The following is a 15186-nucleotide window of genomic DNA, read 5'->3' as shown; positions in this document are numbered from 1 at the left end:
GGAGACCGCACCTGCTGTGGAGTCCCAGCAAGGTCTCACCCCTGGGCACAGCAGGACAGGAGAGCTTGGCCTCCATGCAGACATGTCTCTGCACACAGGCAGGAGATCAGCCCACTGCTACTGCCCTGCATGCTCCCAGCTTGTCCTCCTCCCCCAGCCCTCGAGGGGAATTCCCCTTCCCTCCTGATGGAGCACAGCATACCTTGGCAAAGGTGGAGCCCTTGCCCTCAGACTGGATTGTGATGGTCTGTGTCCTGCGCTGGAGGATCTGATCAATGTCTTCCTCGCAGAACTTCGACCCTTCGTCCTCCTCATCCATGAGTGCGCCATAGGCCCCCTTCCGCAGCAGGTCCTCCACCTCCATCTTGGAGAGCTGCTGAACCTGCCCAGAACATGGGGGCATCACCAACCTGGCCAGCAACCCTGATCACTGCAGGTTGAGGACAGAGACGCCTCAAGCAAACCCAGACCTGCTGCTACTACAGCAAAGAGGTCACTTCAAAATGCTGCCTGAGGGACTGTCAGGAATTTCAGTCCATGCCACCCCAGACACAGCATCATGTGTCCCCCAACTCTGTGGCAGTGCAGGGATAGCCTGTCAGGCTATCAGCAGCAGTGTGAGCGTGTGGGACTGGGTTCTCCCTCCCCAGAGCCTGCCCAGTCTCTGCTCCAACCTAGCAGTGACTTGCACTTGGAGGAGGAGAGCTCTCCTGCAGCAGCTCCCGCCTGACCCCACTCAGGCAGCCAACCTACCCCGTTGGTGCTGCCCTTGCGGTTGATGTCCTGCAGCACAGCCTTATCCAGGCCCAGCTTCAGGCTGGCCTTGTCAAACATCTCCCGCTCGTAGGAGTTCCTGGTGATGAGGCGATAGACCTTCACCGCCTTGCTCTGCCCGATCCGGTGGCAGCGAGCTTGAGCCTGGGAGAGCAGAGGGCACAGTGTCAGCACAGGGAGCCCAGCAGGATGGGGACCGTGTGGCTTGTGGCACCCACACCAGCACCTACACTCACCCATCCAAGCCACAGCCAGCTCCTACCCACCACAGCATCCTTGTTCCATGCCTGTGGCTGACCTGGCAGGGCTCTGGCTCTGGCACAGCCTGCGTGGCTGTGGAGCAGGAATGGGTGATCCCAGCACCCTCAGGGCAAGGACACAGGCCTCAGGCTGGAGCCATGGCTCTCTGCAGATGCAGGCACACAGCACTGCACCCGCTCTAACACCAGCTACGGACACAGTGTTGCCTGCTCTGTGGCTCATCTGTGCTTTCAAAGCCACACCGCGACCTCCCTCCTGTCCTGTCCCCTCTGCCTGCAGTCCTGCTGGCTCTCCCAGCACGGTACCCTGTGCCCAGCATGGTACCCTGTGCCCAGCACAGCCGCTGCCCCGCCCCGCCCTCCTGGCACCAGCGACAGGAGCTGTGCCACAGGACTGCCCAGCAGCCCGGCCCAGCCCGGCCCGTTACCTGCAGGTCGTTCTGTGGGTTCCAGTCCGAGTCGAAGATGATGCAGGTGTCAGCAGCCGTCAGGTTGATGCCCAGCCCCCCCGCCCGCGTGCACAGCAGGAACACGAAGCGATCCGAGTCGGGCTTGCAGAAGCGGTCGATGGCAGCCTGGCGCAGGTTCCCGCGCACCCGCCCATCGATGCGCTCGTAGGTGTACCTGCTCCAGAGGGGGACGGGGAGAGCAGCGTCACGGCAGGGCCCGAACTGGCTGTGGCTTTCAAATCCCTTCCTGCTCCTTCCCCTGGGCTGAGTGTGGGCACACAGGCAGCTGAGACTAACTGGCAGAACCTGTGCCCAGGTGGAGGCTCAGGCCCCATCAGCCTGTGTGCACTGTGGCTGTTCTTGAAAGTTGTGCCTCTTATGATGGCAAAATTGTCACAACTCCATGCATGGTGCACGGATATGGGCCTCATGGGAACCAGGACCAAGGGTCCTACCTACTTCCACCTGGTCTCTCCGAGAACTGGCCCTGGGCTACGCAGAATGGACAGGTCTGAGCTGCTCAGCTCTGGGGTCTCTGCACCCACCAGCAGTAGCCAGTAACTCCAATCCATTGGTACATGGGCACAGAATGGCCAAATCCCCACCCTGCATTGTTGCCACTATGTACAGTGCATGCAGGTGACGTGGAGGAGCTGTGGTGAATGCTGGAGCCTGTACTCACCGCCTCTGGATGAGATAGTCTTCCAGGATGTCGAGGCAGCGCACCATCTGTGAGAAGATGAGCACCTTGTGCCCACCAGCGATCAGCTTGGGAAGCAGCTTATCAATGAGCACCAGCTTCCCGGCTGCCTGGATCATTGCCTGCAGCTGGAAGTCTGGCGCCTCTGGGCTGTGTGTTTTACGGAAGTCTTCCAGGATCTTCTCCTCTGCCCCTGCCAGGTGAAAAGGGATGTGAGCTCCTGGTGAGGCTGGCAGTGCAGCTCCCCCAGCCTCCCACCCAGGGCAGCAGCAAAGGAGCACCCAAGAAACAGAACCCATGCAGTCAGAGCTAGGGAGGTTGGCCAGAGACCTCCAGCAGACCCTCCACTCCTGTGACTAAACTTCAGGGCTTGCATCAGCTCTTGGCAGAACAAGTCAGGCTGGGACGCTGAAGAGGGTCCTGTGCCAGAACACCCCCAAACACAGTGAGCCTCACAAGACCCTAAGATGCCCATCAGCAAGCAGCTCTTGCAGGGAGGGCAACAGGGCAGATCACTGTACCCTGTGCTGGGCTCACAGCCACACCATCAGCAGATGGCACAAGGGCCTGAGTTGGCCCCCAAGATGGGCAAGTTCTGCAGGTAGCGAGCAGTAAATGTTGCAGTGATGCCAGTGTGTCCCCCCACACCCCCTGTGCACAGCCCTCACCATTGATGAGGTAGGGGTGATTGCAGCACTTGCGCAGCTCCATCATGGTGTTGATGAGGTTGGGCATATTGTGCTGGTTGGCACCCTTGGAGAGGAAGGAGAAGTTCTTCTCCAGGATGGCCCGGTAGTATTTCTTCTGGATATTGGTCAGTTCCACCTCAATGATGGTCTCCTGTTTGGGTGCCAGATTCTTCTCTACATCATCCTTCAGCCGTCGCAGCATCATGGGCTTCAGGATGGACTGCAGCTTCTTCACCTGCAGAGCAAGCAGAGAGACTCACTGCCCTCCCTACACGGCAAACACGTGGGGACAGTGGGGGCGACGTTAGAGCCCCTCCAGGCTGCAAACTCACTACAAGTGACCCTGGAGCAGCTGCTCAGCAGCCAGCCAGGAAGACTTCAAGGGCTGGCATCCTTGGGGCAGGCGTGTGAGTGACCAGTCCTGTACCATGAACTGCACATGCTTCTGCTGCTGGCAGCCTTGGGTGCCTGATGCAGGAGGAGAGCTGAGAGTTTGGACAGCAGGTGGTGGTTGCTTCATATGCCTGTGCCTGCTCTCCCAGATTGACAATCTTTGTGCAATTCCCACATTCAAGTGACAGCAGGGACAGCCCAAGGGACTGAGCAGCTTCCCATGACCCACACTCAAGAGGAACTTTGGAGGAAGGCTCTCCATGGGAACCTGACAAGGACAACTGACTTACTGACCTCCCCATTCCCCCTACACTCCTGCTGGTTTCAGGGTTAGACCAGGTGGGAGAGGTAGGTGAGCTGTGCTGCCCAGGGGTGCAAAGGCAGCAGGGAGACAGGTGTGAGCAGACTACTGCCTTGGCACAGACCGATCTCCTCTCTCCAAAGCAGCATTGGGAGCTCTGTCACAACTTTGCTTCTCCCACCATGAGGAGTCCTATCCACTTCCATGAAGCACATGCCTCAGAGCATGCCTGGTTTGGTCATCAGGTGTCCCAGTGGCCTGCACCAACATTCACCAGCATGACTCTTCTAGGTACCTGTTCCTCTGTCTTCAGGTCTCCAAACTCCTCCAGGAAGGCTGTCTCTGAGGGAAACTGCTGTGGCTCCAGGAAATTCAGGAGGCTGAAGAGTTCCTCCACCGAGTTCTGCAGGGGAGTCCCTGTCAGCAGAACCTTGTGCTCCTGGGGACACACAGAAAAGAGGTTGAGGGCTCAGACCCATTGCCTGAGTCCAAGGTGTCCTAAGAGTGCAATGCTCTTTGTCTTCCAGCCTCAGAAGCACTCTGGGTCGCCTGGGAGCACACACAGGCTGAAAGGCTCCCCTGGCCATGGTGACAGCCCTAACCAAGCCACAGCCACACCACACTGTCTTGTGGCTCCCAGGATGCTTCCCTGGACATGTCCCAGTCCAGCTCTGTGCAGCAACAACAGCCAAAACCTCGATCTCACACTGCCACCAGGCGTCAGTCCTGGCACAAGACCTTCAGGCAAGGCTGTGCTGGTGCCAGATGGGGACACTGACAGAGCCCGAGCCCCCGTGCAGCTGGGGGCAGGATGTCCCTCCTCAGGGCTCAGGCAGAACAAGAAGCAACATGGCCCAGAGCCATGCCATACCAAGGGGCAGGAGGGACCTGCTGCCAGGGCCAGCCTGAGCAGGGGCAGGTATGACTGTGCACTGGGAACGAGGGGGAGCTTTTATTAGAGGTTCATCATGTAGGTACATGTGCAATGAAAGGAGATGGGGTCGAGACAACCCCAAGACCTGGGGATGTGAGGACTGGGTGTTCCCTCAAGGAGAACGCTCTCCCTCCCAAGTCTGCTGTGGGTTAATATTCCACTTCAGTAAGAAGGAGTTTGTGATAGCTGCAGGGCACGAGTGCCCTGTCCATCAAAGGGCCCCCCTTCACTGGCACTGCTTTAGCAACCTGGATGGTTTTCCTCCAGCCTGGCATGGGGCTTGAGCCAGTGACAGTGGTATCTGAATGCTCAGCACAGCCATCTCCAGCCCACCCTGCTCCCAGGGGAACCCCAGGCAGGACATGCTCACCAGGGCCATGAGCTTCAGCCCCTCCAGGAGTTTGCAGTTCCTGTTCTTCAGGCGATGTGCCTCGTCAATGACCACACAGCGCCACTGGATCTTCTTCAGCTCCGGGCAGTCAGCAAGGATCATCTCAAAGGTGGTGATAACCACCTGGAACTTGAAGATCCCAGGGAGAGGGTTACCCTAGAGAGACAGAAACCAGAGCTTGACTCCTGCAGGGCAGCAGGACACTGTCAGACCCCCCGTCTGACAGTATCAGTATCTGGCTCTGAGCTGGGATTTCCCCAGAATAATTTCTCTCGAGCACTGGGCAGGTTCCTGCAAGCCTTCTTGCTAGCCACAGGCTGTGTTGTCTCCAAACTAGACACTGCTCCAGAGCAGACACATAGGCCTGGACAAGAACCATGGCTGGGGCTCTGCTGCACCTTCCCCCTTCTGCATGAGTTGGGGCTCACTCACATACTGCACCCTGAGGCCACGCCAGCAAAGAGTTCTTAAAAGGTCACCTTTCCCTCTCCAGAGGAACAACAAGTTCCTCAGGCAGCTCAATGCTTCCCAAGTAAAGGGAGCCAGGGCTGGGGATGCATCCTGGGAACGCTGTGTGTGCCACTCACCTGTGTGTCCCTGTACACCATCTCGTACTGCTGGATCATCTGGCGGCTGATCTGGCTGCCGTGGTACACGATGGCGTTCATCTCCGTCCACGTGCGGAACTCCCGCTCCCAGTTCGTGATGGTGGAGAGAGGAGCGATGATGAGGAAGGGGCCATGAATGCCCATCAGGAATATCTCTGAGAGGAACGTGATTGACTGGATTGTCTTCCCCAGCCCCATCTCATCAGCCAGGATGCAGTTCTTCCTGCAGAGATGGACAGGGTCAGGTGAACGTGGCTCTTGAGAGCAGGAACAACCCTGTCGCCAACTCCTTGACGGGATGTCAGGCACATCACTTCTACTCACACCTCTCTGACCCTGCAGCGTGGAGGGTGGGGGATATTGGCCACTGTTGGTATAGTGGACCAAACCTGTCTGGGTAAGCCTGACCATCCAACTTCTTGCAAGATCATGGATTCAAAGTCAGCATGAAAGATGCTGTTCTTCAGGTACACAAGAGCCAGGGAAAGATGCATCTGATGGCCCGCTGCAGCTGAGAACATGCACATTTCTGCCCTCCTGCCACACAGTGGGTCACCAGTAGCCTGGCCAACACCAAAAATCAGGTGTATCTTAGACCCATAGCTAAGCCCTACTACGTCCAAGACTCATCAGCATTTCCTAGGGAGAAACATTCTTAAAGACTCAGTTGTAAAGCTAAAGCAAACCCAATTTTTCTGGCAGCTGCCTGCCAGCTCCAGCACTTGAAGGACTCAGTGGCTGCTCTGTCAGGCCCATTTGTCCACTCTGCTCCCCAGCTCTGCTGTTCCCAAGACAGCACACACCAGGGCCTGCTGCTAGCTGTCCTGGGAACACAGGCCTCCAGCCCCTCCTCACCTGTTATACCAGTTAAAGAGCAGCCAGTTCATTCCCTCCAGTTGATACTCCCGCAGCTGGTTGCTGTTCTTGTACTCTCGAGACTTCTCCAGTTTCTGCCAGGACTCGGACGCTGGGCGCTCCTGAGAGGGGAGAGCAGGAACAAGATCCATGGGAGAGGCCAATGCTCAGCAAGGCCAGACCCTGCTGCTGGAGCTGTGCAGCAGGACAACGCTTCAGAGCAGTCCCTGACAGCTGAGTCACAGCAAGGTCCTGGCCTCCAGAGCCCACCCTCAGACCCTGACAACTAACCCACCCAGAGGGGAGAATACAGGGCTTGCACTGCAGCACCAGGGACAAGGTCAGCACTGCTGGACCATGGCACAACACAGCCAGTCCCTGTGCCCAGGGCAGAGAGCTGCCAGCTGGGTACGTTACCTCTGGGTACGTTACCATGTGCTTGATTTCAGGAGGGATCTGGAGGGCTTCAAACTCTTTAATCTTCCCTGGGTCAACATCCTCCTCCAGCTCCCAGGTACTCTCCTCGTAGGGCAGCGAGCACCACTTCACCAGGTAGTGAGTCACCTCCTGCAGCACAGAGAGTCAGGCTCAGAGACAGGGAGGGTCAGAAGCCCTCCATCTTCCCTGTGCCAAGGGTCCTCAGGAACTCAGGCTGCACAAGGAAAGGCTGGGAAGGCTCAGCATGCTCTGAGATGACCCACAATGCACACTGTGGGGCTGGGCCTCCTGCCGAGTCTCCCTCCCTCCCTCCGAGGGGCAAGAAAGTGATACAGCCACCCACCTCCCCAGTGTCTGGGTCCTTTGTGTGAGCCACCTCCAGAATTCGATCTACCTCCACGTAGTCCGGGTTGAACAAATCCTCATCAGGCTTTGACAGCAAACAATAAAAAGGGAGAGTAAGTTCAAGGTGATTCCAGGGTGAACCAGATGGCGGACACGAGTAAACAGCTGCAGGGCATCTGTCCCCAGAATGCTGCTAGCTGTGTGCAGCACACCAAGTGCCCTGGATGCAGGTACAGACATCTGTCTCTGGGCAGGGAAGACACAGGAAGGCAAAGCTCTTCCTTTAGAGCAGTCGCAGGCTCCATGCTGCCCTTGCTGTTAGGCAGGAATGTCCTCTCCAGCCTATCCGGCCCCAAGGTACAAGCCCTGAGCTGTCTGCTCCAGCTGATGGGCAGCATCCAGAGCTGTGACTGCCACAGCACAGAGCCATACACAGAACCCCACTCCTGCAAGGGGTGACCCTGCAAGGGGTGACCCCTTGGTTTCTGACTCTGCCTCCCTCTTGCCCCACCTAGCAGTAGTCCTCGGAGAAACACACAGCCTAGCACTCGGGAAGGAGAAAAAACAGGCTCACAACCCCCCAAGCCTAGTTAGTCACAGGAAAAGAGCATGTGCTCCTTGATGAACTGTCAGTGGTACAGTGCATTCCAACACATGTTTTTTCTTTGCATCCTGAGAAAGACCACAAACAGACTTGAGAGTGAGAAATCTGACACACGCCCCCAGCTTTCCAGCTACAATGGAGAAATTTTCATAGCCTACTGGCCTGATTTACACTTGTAAGGGGCAGTTTGAGGAGATTCAACAACTATCTCTGGAGCACCAAGATAAATTATAGAACACCTTTCATACTAAGCAAGATTAATCTGCTTATAGACCAGAGCAGGCAGGAGCTGCTCTAAGCTGAGATATTTATAGCTCCCTCTCTCCCATAGCATCTCTGCTCCATCACAGAAGCACCCCCAGCCCCACATGGTGCCCTCTCTCCCACTGAACACCGCTTCTGTAGTTGGCAATGCCTGGCAAGTGTCACTTGTCACCCTGCTCATAATTCTGGCAGTGATGCCACAGGTGTCCAGGCACTGTCACACACCCTCAGCCTCAGCCCTGGTGCCTTTGGCCCAGGAACTGGTCTGGTCTTGGCAGGGAGGTGTCAGGGGCAGCACTCAGCTCCTGGCCTGCTCAGCCCCTGCCCTGGGCTCAGGGTTGTGCACTGCTGCTCCCCGTGCTCTGCTCTCACCTCTGTAAAAATATGTTTCATCTGAGCCTGCTTGTTCCGGAAGCGCTTTATCTTCTGGGAGATCCTGGGGTCCTTCTCCAGCTCCTCCAGAGTTGCCCACTTACAGTGGAGATAGGAGCTGCAGGGGAGGAAAAATGTCACCAAATGTGACCAAAAGGCCTTTGGTCCCAATCCCATCCACCACACAGAGCAGCAGGGATCTGCTGGTGATCCAGAGAAGGCCTAACCCACACCTATGGCACCCTAAACTGGGAAAAGCTGTGGCCCAGGATCAGGTCAAGACCAAGCACTGAAGATGCTGCAGCTTTCCTGCTTCCCACCACCATGGCTGGCTCAGGAGGACAGAGGCTGGAAAACAGGGATGCTGGGCCTGCAGCTAGGGATGGAATGGAGGTGGGAGCACACAGTCCTTGCTCCTGCATGCACAGGGCCCACGGCACAAAGCACCACAAACCACACGTACAAGTTCCTGTACTTGACGTAGAACTCCTCCGTCTCAAATGCCAGGCCTCCAGGATGAGCCTGAAACCAAGGAGAGGCAGCAACAGTCAGAGCCTGTGCAGAAACTGGGGAGGCATGCTTTGTGACCTGGGTGCAGGCAGCCAGCCCCTCCCTGGCCACAGGCTCCAGGGACTGAGCCCCAGGGACGGTGAGGACAGCCAGGCACTTGTGCTGCTGCCCTGGAGGTGTAATAGCCCTGGGAACATGGTGTGAGACCATCCTTGACCACGGGAGACTCAAACACCTCCTGGGCATCAGCCCAGGCCTGAGTCCTCTCCAGAGGCTTTCTGGTACCCAGGATAGGAGAGGCACCACACTGATCCACAGCCCAGAAAGGTGGGCACACCTCAGCACTCCACCACGAGAGCGAGAGCAAGAGCAAGGAAGAGCATGACAGCACCAAGTGCTGCTACATCTCAAGTCCCCGCTGCATAGGGCAGCCAGGACCCATCTCTCCTCTGCCCACGGACCTCCAGCCCCACTGACATCTTTGCCACTCACCTCCTTCTGCACCATCCTGGAGGCAAGGATCTTCTCAATGATATTGGCATCATCTTCAGGAGGCTCCTGGGAACAGGAGAGGAGAGCTGTTTTCCCGGCTCATCACGTGCCCTGGCACCTCCCAGCAGAGAGCAGCTACTTGCCCCTCTCCCAGTCCACCAGCTGGGCAGACAGAGGCACTGGGAGCTGGGAGAGCTGTGCTTGGGGAGCCCTTGCTGGGTGTGAGGGTGTAAGTGCTGCCTGCCCAGCTACACTCACCCTTTGCCCGTCCTCCCTGGATAAGTCAGGCCACAGCATTGTTGGGTTTGCTGTATGGGTCCTTCCAGCTACACCAGGGCAGCTGGAGAGGGTAGCAACTCTCCCAGAAAAGAGGAGGGAACTTGGGCACTTCTGCCCCGAGACCCAAGGAAGGAAAAACATGTGCATTTCTGCTCCCAGGCACTCTCCACACCAGATCTTGGACATGCCTTGGCCTTTATAGAGCTCTGTAGTGCTGTATGGCCCCAAGGACCCCGGGAAAGCAGGGCTCTGGGGCCCTGCCACATGCACCCTCTGTTGCTGCCACCTGTCTAAAGCCTCAGGACACAGGCAACAGCATCTCACCCTACCAGTGTCCATGCAGCTCTTCCTGGCAGGCTCAAAGTGCTGCCTCCTTCCCTCTGCAGGCTCCAACTCTCCCCTGAGGGAATCACCCCTTGAGGCTGCAGATCCCCTCTGCTGGCACCCCGGGCTCCCAGCACAGCCCCTCTCGCTGAGCACACGGGCTTTGCTGGAGGTGCCCTAACACTGCCCTGCTGCCAGCCCTGAGAGCAGGGAGGGGGAGGCTCTCCTGGCTTCATCTGTGCCAGGACCAGCCCCACCAAATGCCAAGGGGCAAGAGAGCTGGGCTTGTGCCCGTCTGTGCTGCAGAGGAGAGGCACGGGAAGACTCATGGGAGAGGACACACACCAAAAACATGGAGCTTGCTCGAGCATTAGAAATATCGGTTCTGCCCTGTCTGGGAGATGGTACAGCAGCAGGAGGAGCAAAGTGCAGAGCAGAAAAGAGAAGGACTTTGTTCATCCCCTTCAGATGGAGGCAGAGCCTGGTCCAAGGCAAAGCAGTCCTGTGGTGTAGCTTTATAGACTAGAAAGATTCTCAAAGAATGGCTCAGGGCATGCTGGGGAGGGACAGACACATGGGGCATCCCATGCCACTCACCTGAAAGTGTCTGGGAAAGCCAAGGCCATGCCCGGGGCCACAGCAACCCTTCCATCCTCAGCCCTCAGCTGACTGCTGCCTTGGCACTACGCTTGTGTGCAGGGCAGGGTGCTGGACCCAGCACCATAACACAGTAAGCAGGGGAACAGCAGGTCTGTCTGGGCCCTTAGCAGCCATCTGAGGCCCAGAGTGGGATTTTTGCCCTATTTGAGGAGCTCTGCCCCACGCCAGGGTAACCTGGCTGAGGGGAGCGTGCAGAGGTGCTCCTGCTGCAGACACTGCACAGTGCCCGTTTCCCTGTGCCCAGGCATCCACCCTGGCACTGCTGGGCTCTGCTTGACCCTGCCTGGCACAAAGGGTTTGTGTGAACATGGTCAGGGGCACACCACAGCCACTTTCAGTGTCCTAGAGCTTGGAGCTCCCACACTGCCCCACAGCCCTTACAATTGGTCCATGGCTCACTGCTCGCTGCCTGAAGGCTGCCAGAGGAGCCCTGCACTGCCCCACAGAGCTTCTGAGGACTGTGGCCAGGATCCAAGGGGAAAGGTGCAAGCCCAGGCCATGGAGAGAGCAGCATCACAGTCGCAGCACTCACATCCTGCCCTGCCAGGTCAGTTCTGTCCCTGGGAGCAGTCATGGGCAGGCCCAGCTGTGCAGGCTGGCCAGGCCCCACAGCAGCCACCCAGCCTGGCTGCTACTGGACAACAGCCTTAATAACTCACCTGGAGCAGGACAAACCGAGGTGGAAGTTCAGAACTGAGAGGAGAACAGAGTGGCAGCTCATACCTATCTGCTGCTTTGAAAATCTCACTTGGAAAGATGAGTGCCAGAAGCCCAGCTGGGACACAGCCCCAGGCAGAGCTGAAGCAGCACCCACAGCACGTCCCATGGGTCCAGGCCAGGCATGGACCATCGGGCCAGGGCTTATCTAATGGCTGAACAACAGAGCTGACTAATACCCACCAAAGCTTTGGGAAGAGGGGACTACAGAGGGTTACAAGAACACTGTGAAAACAACTAGTGACCGTTATTAATATCTGGCAGATTTGTTAACGATCAGAAATTGAATGAGCTGCAGAATCCAACACACAGTCAAGGTAGGCAGGAAAGAGCCACCAGCACCCACCAGGAGCCAGCACTGAACTAGTGGGCATAGGAAGCAGGACAGCAAGGCCCAAACTGCAGTGGCACCCGCTGGTCCCTGCCACGTTGCCCGGCAGATCAGCTCAGCTGGCAAGTGTCAGGCTGGCATTGCTTTGCTCCAAGGCACTGATGGAGAGCAGCCAGGGCTGAAAATGATGACCTGGCACCTACAAAGCCCTCAGCTGGCAGAGACAAAATAATAGACTAATCATAGACAGGAGCTACAGAGACCAGAGCCAAAGGTGTGCATGGGCAGTGGTTGGGTCACTTCTTCAGGGACGTGTCCAGTTATGTGACATGTTCCAGACGTCCTGTTCTCCCAGCAAGAGGGCAACAGTCAGACCTGCACGCCTCTCTTGCCCATCTCACAGTTCCTGCAAAGCCAGCCTGCACCCTTCCAGACAGACACACTCTCACCCCATCCTTGGGCTGGGAGCCCCTACTTTCCTGACCATCAGCACTGACACCCCGGGACACGCTGCATGAGGCAGATCCCACACCCCCCATCCCACACCCAGCACTACCTCCGCCTGCCACGCCAGAGTAGAGGCAGAGAGCGCGGAGGTTCGCCCAGCTCCCAGCACAGCGATTGTCTCGCCGTCATCATCCACAACCTTGAAATCCAGGTCCTCATTGTACTTCCTCCTCTTCACCTGCCGTCCGGAGCGTCGTTTCTGTACACGGGATGAAAAAGGCAGTGCCAGGGGACACAGGCAGACCAGGTATCTCCTCCTTGCTTGAGAGGCAGAGAGAATGCCCCAGGGTTGCTGGATGTCCAGGCCAACCCCTGCCCTAGCAGGATGGAGGTGGTGAGGAGAACTGGCTCTCCTTGTAGATAACCCCTCACCGTGGTGCCGAGGTCTCCATCCTGACCCACACAGCCCCATCAGTCCCCAGGGTGTGAGGCAGAGGAGCCCTGCAGAGACACAGAGCACACAGCTCCCCAGACTGTAGGGTCAACCTGCCTCCTTGTGCTGTGCCAGGAAAAGGGGAGCTGCCCAGAGTCATGATGGAGAAGGACACTCAAGGCTGAGGGACGTGCACCTAACCCTGGGCCATCAGCTGACTTCAGGCTGACAGAAGCTGGCCTTGGAGCCACACTGCTGAACATGCTCTCTGACCACTGCACCCAGGGGCCCAATTCTTCTCCCACTCAGAGGCAGCTGGGATTTCCCCCACTGGCAGTGGAGGGCTTTGGACATACCTGGCTGTCAGCTGACTCCGCAGACTCCTCTGGGCTCTGTACGGATGGGCTCAGCAGGTCCTGATCCAAATCCAAACTGTTCGCTGGTATCTCATTTTTCCTCTTCCCTTTCTTCTTCTTCTCCACAGGGGTGTCCTTGCTGCCAAGGCAGACTGATAGTTAGATCCTGTCCTAGAAATCCCAGGGGAGAGGCAGCAGGCACAGGGCTCTGCTCCCATTGGATCACCCAGAGGCACCTCAAGGCTCCTGGGGCCTCCCCCAGCACTGAGGACCCCCAGTTCGTGATGCTCATTGATCACCACCAAGTGTTTCTCCATCCAGTTCCAGTACTGGGATGAAAGGGTCCACCTGCCCTGCCTGGGAGCTCCCACCAGCCAGGGGAACAGCCCCACAAGGGCTGTAGAAGTTGGGGTTCAGCTCATGGGGTCCAGTGCAGGCACAAAAAGGATGTCCCCACCACAGACTCCAGCAGACCAGGGCAGCAAGGTGCCTGCTCCGATCACAGCACTCCCAACACTGGCCACACTGCTGGCCAACTCCTGTGTGTGTCAGAGAGTCCTGCCAGCAAACCAGTTTACCCCAGTAAACCTTTACACCAGTGCTGAGGCACAAGCTGCCCCAGATCATGGTTTGTCTTCCTGAGCCATAGCACTGAGTCCCCTCCCAAGACAGCAGCTGACAGACTGTGCCTCCAGCCAGGGGAAGTTGAGCCCTGTGATGGCCACGAACACAGACGGCTGCAGGTCTCACTCCCAAAGGTGCAATGGCCCATCACAGCAGATGGTTACAGAGGGGATTTGGGCTCTGCTCCTGTGAATCCCACCACCTCCCTGAATAACAAGCGAAGACGAGCCCAGCCCCATGGACACTCTCAGGGTAAGGGCCACCTGCAGCCCCTGGCACCCAGCACAACCTTCCTGTGCGAGGGAACGGGACCAGGACACACCAGGGTAAGAAACAACAGCTCCCAACGTGCCTGTCCATCCTTATCCTCTCCAAGGAACACATTAAGGGAAAGACTCCAAAGTGCTGGTGCCTGTCCTGGGGCTGAGAAATTCCCCCTTCCTCACTCCCAGCCCCGCCATCCATTCCCTCCACATCCCAGACCTGTACAGTGTCAGAGGAATGGTTAGTTTCAAAGCCATGTCTAGGTTTTAGGTCCATTTAATGGGAAAAATCATTGCTTGCCTGGGACTGTCAAAAAGTAAGGGTAAAAATCTGCTGTTCAGGCCAAAAATGCCCTGGCTGTGCATCCACGCTTGAATTAGAGGCCCTGAAAATGCTCTGTGAGCGCTGCTTCCACTGAGCAATAACTCCCAAGATATTGATTTGTACGTCACAATTAACAACTGTTTCATTCATGAACCAGTCATTGACTATGATTAGAAATAATTTAGAAGAAATTATGCTACCATTATCTGCCACTTAGAGGACTCCCAGCAATCATTCCATCTGCACAGAGTACTGACCCTGCCTGCTGCTCTCCCCTCCCCTCCCTGCACTGCCAGGGGCCCCCAGACACCTCCCCAGCTCCGTCCTGGGCAGGAGGCACAGGGGGACACACAGCTCTGCTCCCTGCACAGCTTCCACCTGACACTCCCACAGGTGAGTTTGCTGGGGGCTGACCCAGAGGCTGAAGCAAGTCTGAGATGAGGCTCGAAGAGAGGCTGTGGAGGCAGAGAAGCTGCAAGGAGGACCCATGAGCTGGGCTTTCCAAGCAGCAGGACTGGTACTAGGTCTTCCTGGAAGGTGCAGGTGAGCAGGAGGAAGTACAACAGGCTCAGGCTCCACTGGGACAGAGCATTAGGAATGTGCAGAGCCCTGTGGAACTCCCAGACTCCCACACACAGTTTCTTCTGGCTGTATGATGTGTTACAGAGTTATATTAAATGGTCTGTTTTGCACGAACTGGCCTCTTCACCAGGGCTCTGCTGGTGCCCAGCACAGCAAGTGGATCATCCTTCAGCCCCTCCTGGTACACGCAGTCCCTGCCGTGCCCGGGTAGTAGGGCCAGGGTTTCCAGCTCTGCAGCTGCCACGAGCCCCATCTCTAGCAGGGTGTCCTGTCCATGGCAGGTCCCAGGGTCATGGGCTGCCCTGTGACCCTCGATGCCCTGTGAAGGTACTGCTGGCAGCCACAGGACCTGCCAGGGTGGCAACAAGCTCCTACGAGAGCCATGAATACCTTCACGAGCACAAGCCTCCATGGTCTCCTCTTTCCCAGGTTTCCCCTGCTTTGGTCGGGTCCCACAGTTCCCGCT

At 57.2% G+C, this 15186-nt stretch overlaps 1 protein-coding gene across 14 annotated transcripts in view; it reads right to left on the bottom strand.

The window, feature by feature from the left end:
- Window positions 1-15186, bottom strand: part of CHD6 (chromodomain helicase DNA binding protein 6) — an 87403-nt gene that overhangs the window by 27729 nt on the left and 44488 nt on the right. For 11 of the 14 annotated variants that reach the window (XR_003537482.1, XM_027704744.1, XM_027704741.1 and 8 more), the window contains 16 exons: window positions 12927-13065; window positions 12247-12396; window positions 9380-9445; window positions 8841-8899; window positions 8378-8495; window positions 7136-7222; window positions 6772-6921; window positions 6355-6476; window positions 5479-5722; window positions 4871-5047; window positions 3862-4005; window positions 2852-3107; window positions 2166-2376; window positions 1463-1658; window positions 754-918; window positions 203-382 (listed from right to left, as the gene is read on the bottom strand). Coding sequence is in view for 13 of the 14 variants with exons in the window: in XM_027704744.1 (XP_027560545.1) it covers window positions 203-382; window positions 754-918; window positions 1463-1658; window positions 2166-2376; window positions 2852-3107; window positions 3862-4005; window positions 4871-5047; window positions 5479-5722; window positions 6355-6476; window positions 6772-6921; window positions 7136-7222; window positions 8378-8495; window positions 8841-8899; window positions 9380-9445; window positions 12247-12396; window positions 12927-13065 (2464 nt within the window). In the remaining variant the exon portion in view is untranslated. The remainder of the gene's footprint in view (window positions 1-202; window positions 383-753; window positions 919-1462; window positions 1659-2165; window positions 2377-2851; window positions 3108-3861; window positions 4006-4870; window positions 5048-5478; window positions 5723-6354; window positions 6477-6771; window positions 6922-7135; window positions 7223-8377; window positions 8496-8840; window positions 8900-9379; window positions 9446-12246; window positions 12397-12926; window positions 13066-15186) is intronic. The other 3 variants (XM_027704739.1, XM_027704740.1, XM_027704749.1) reach the window with 1 other exon arrangement.

This window comes from Neopelma chrysocephalum, unplaced genomic scaffold (assembly GCF_003984885.1).
Source record: "Neopelma chrysocephalum unplaced genomic scaffold, ASM398488v2 Primary Assembly neopelma1_286, whole genome shotgun sequence".
NCBI lineage: Eukaryota > Metazoa > Chordata > Aves > Passeriformes > Pipridae > Neopelma > Neopelma chrysocephalum.
The sequence above is the reverse complement of the archived record's forward strand: the minus strand, read 5'-3'. Positions and strand labels throughout refer to the sequence as shown.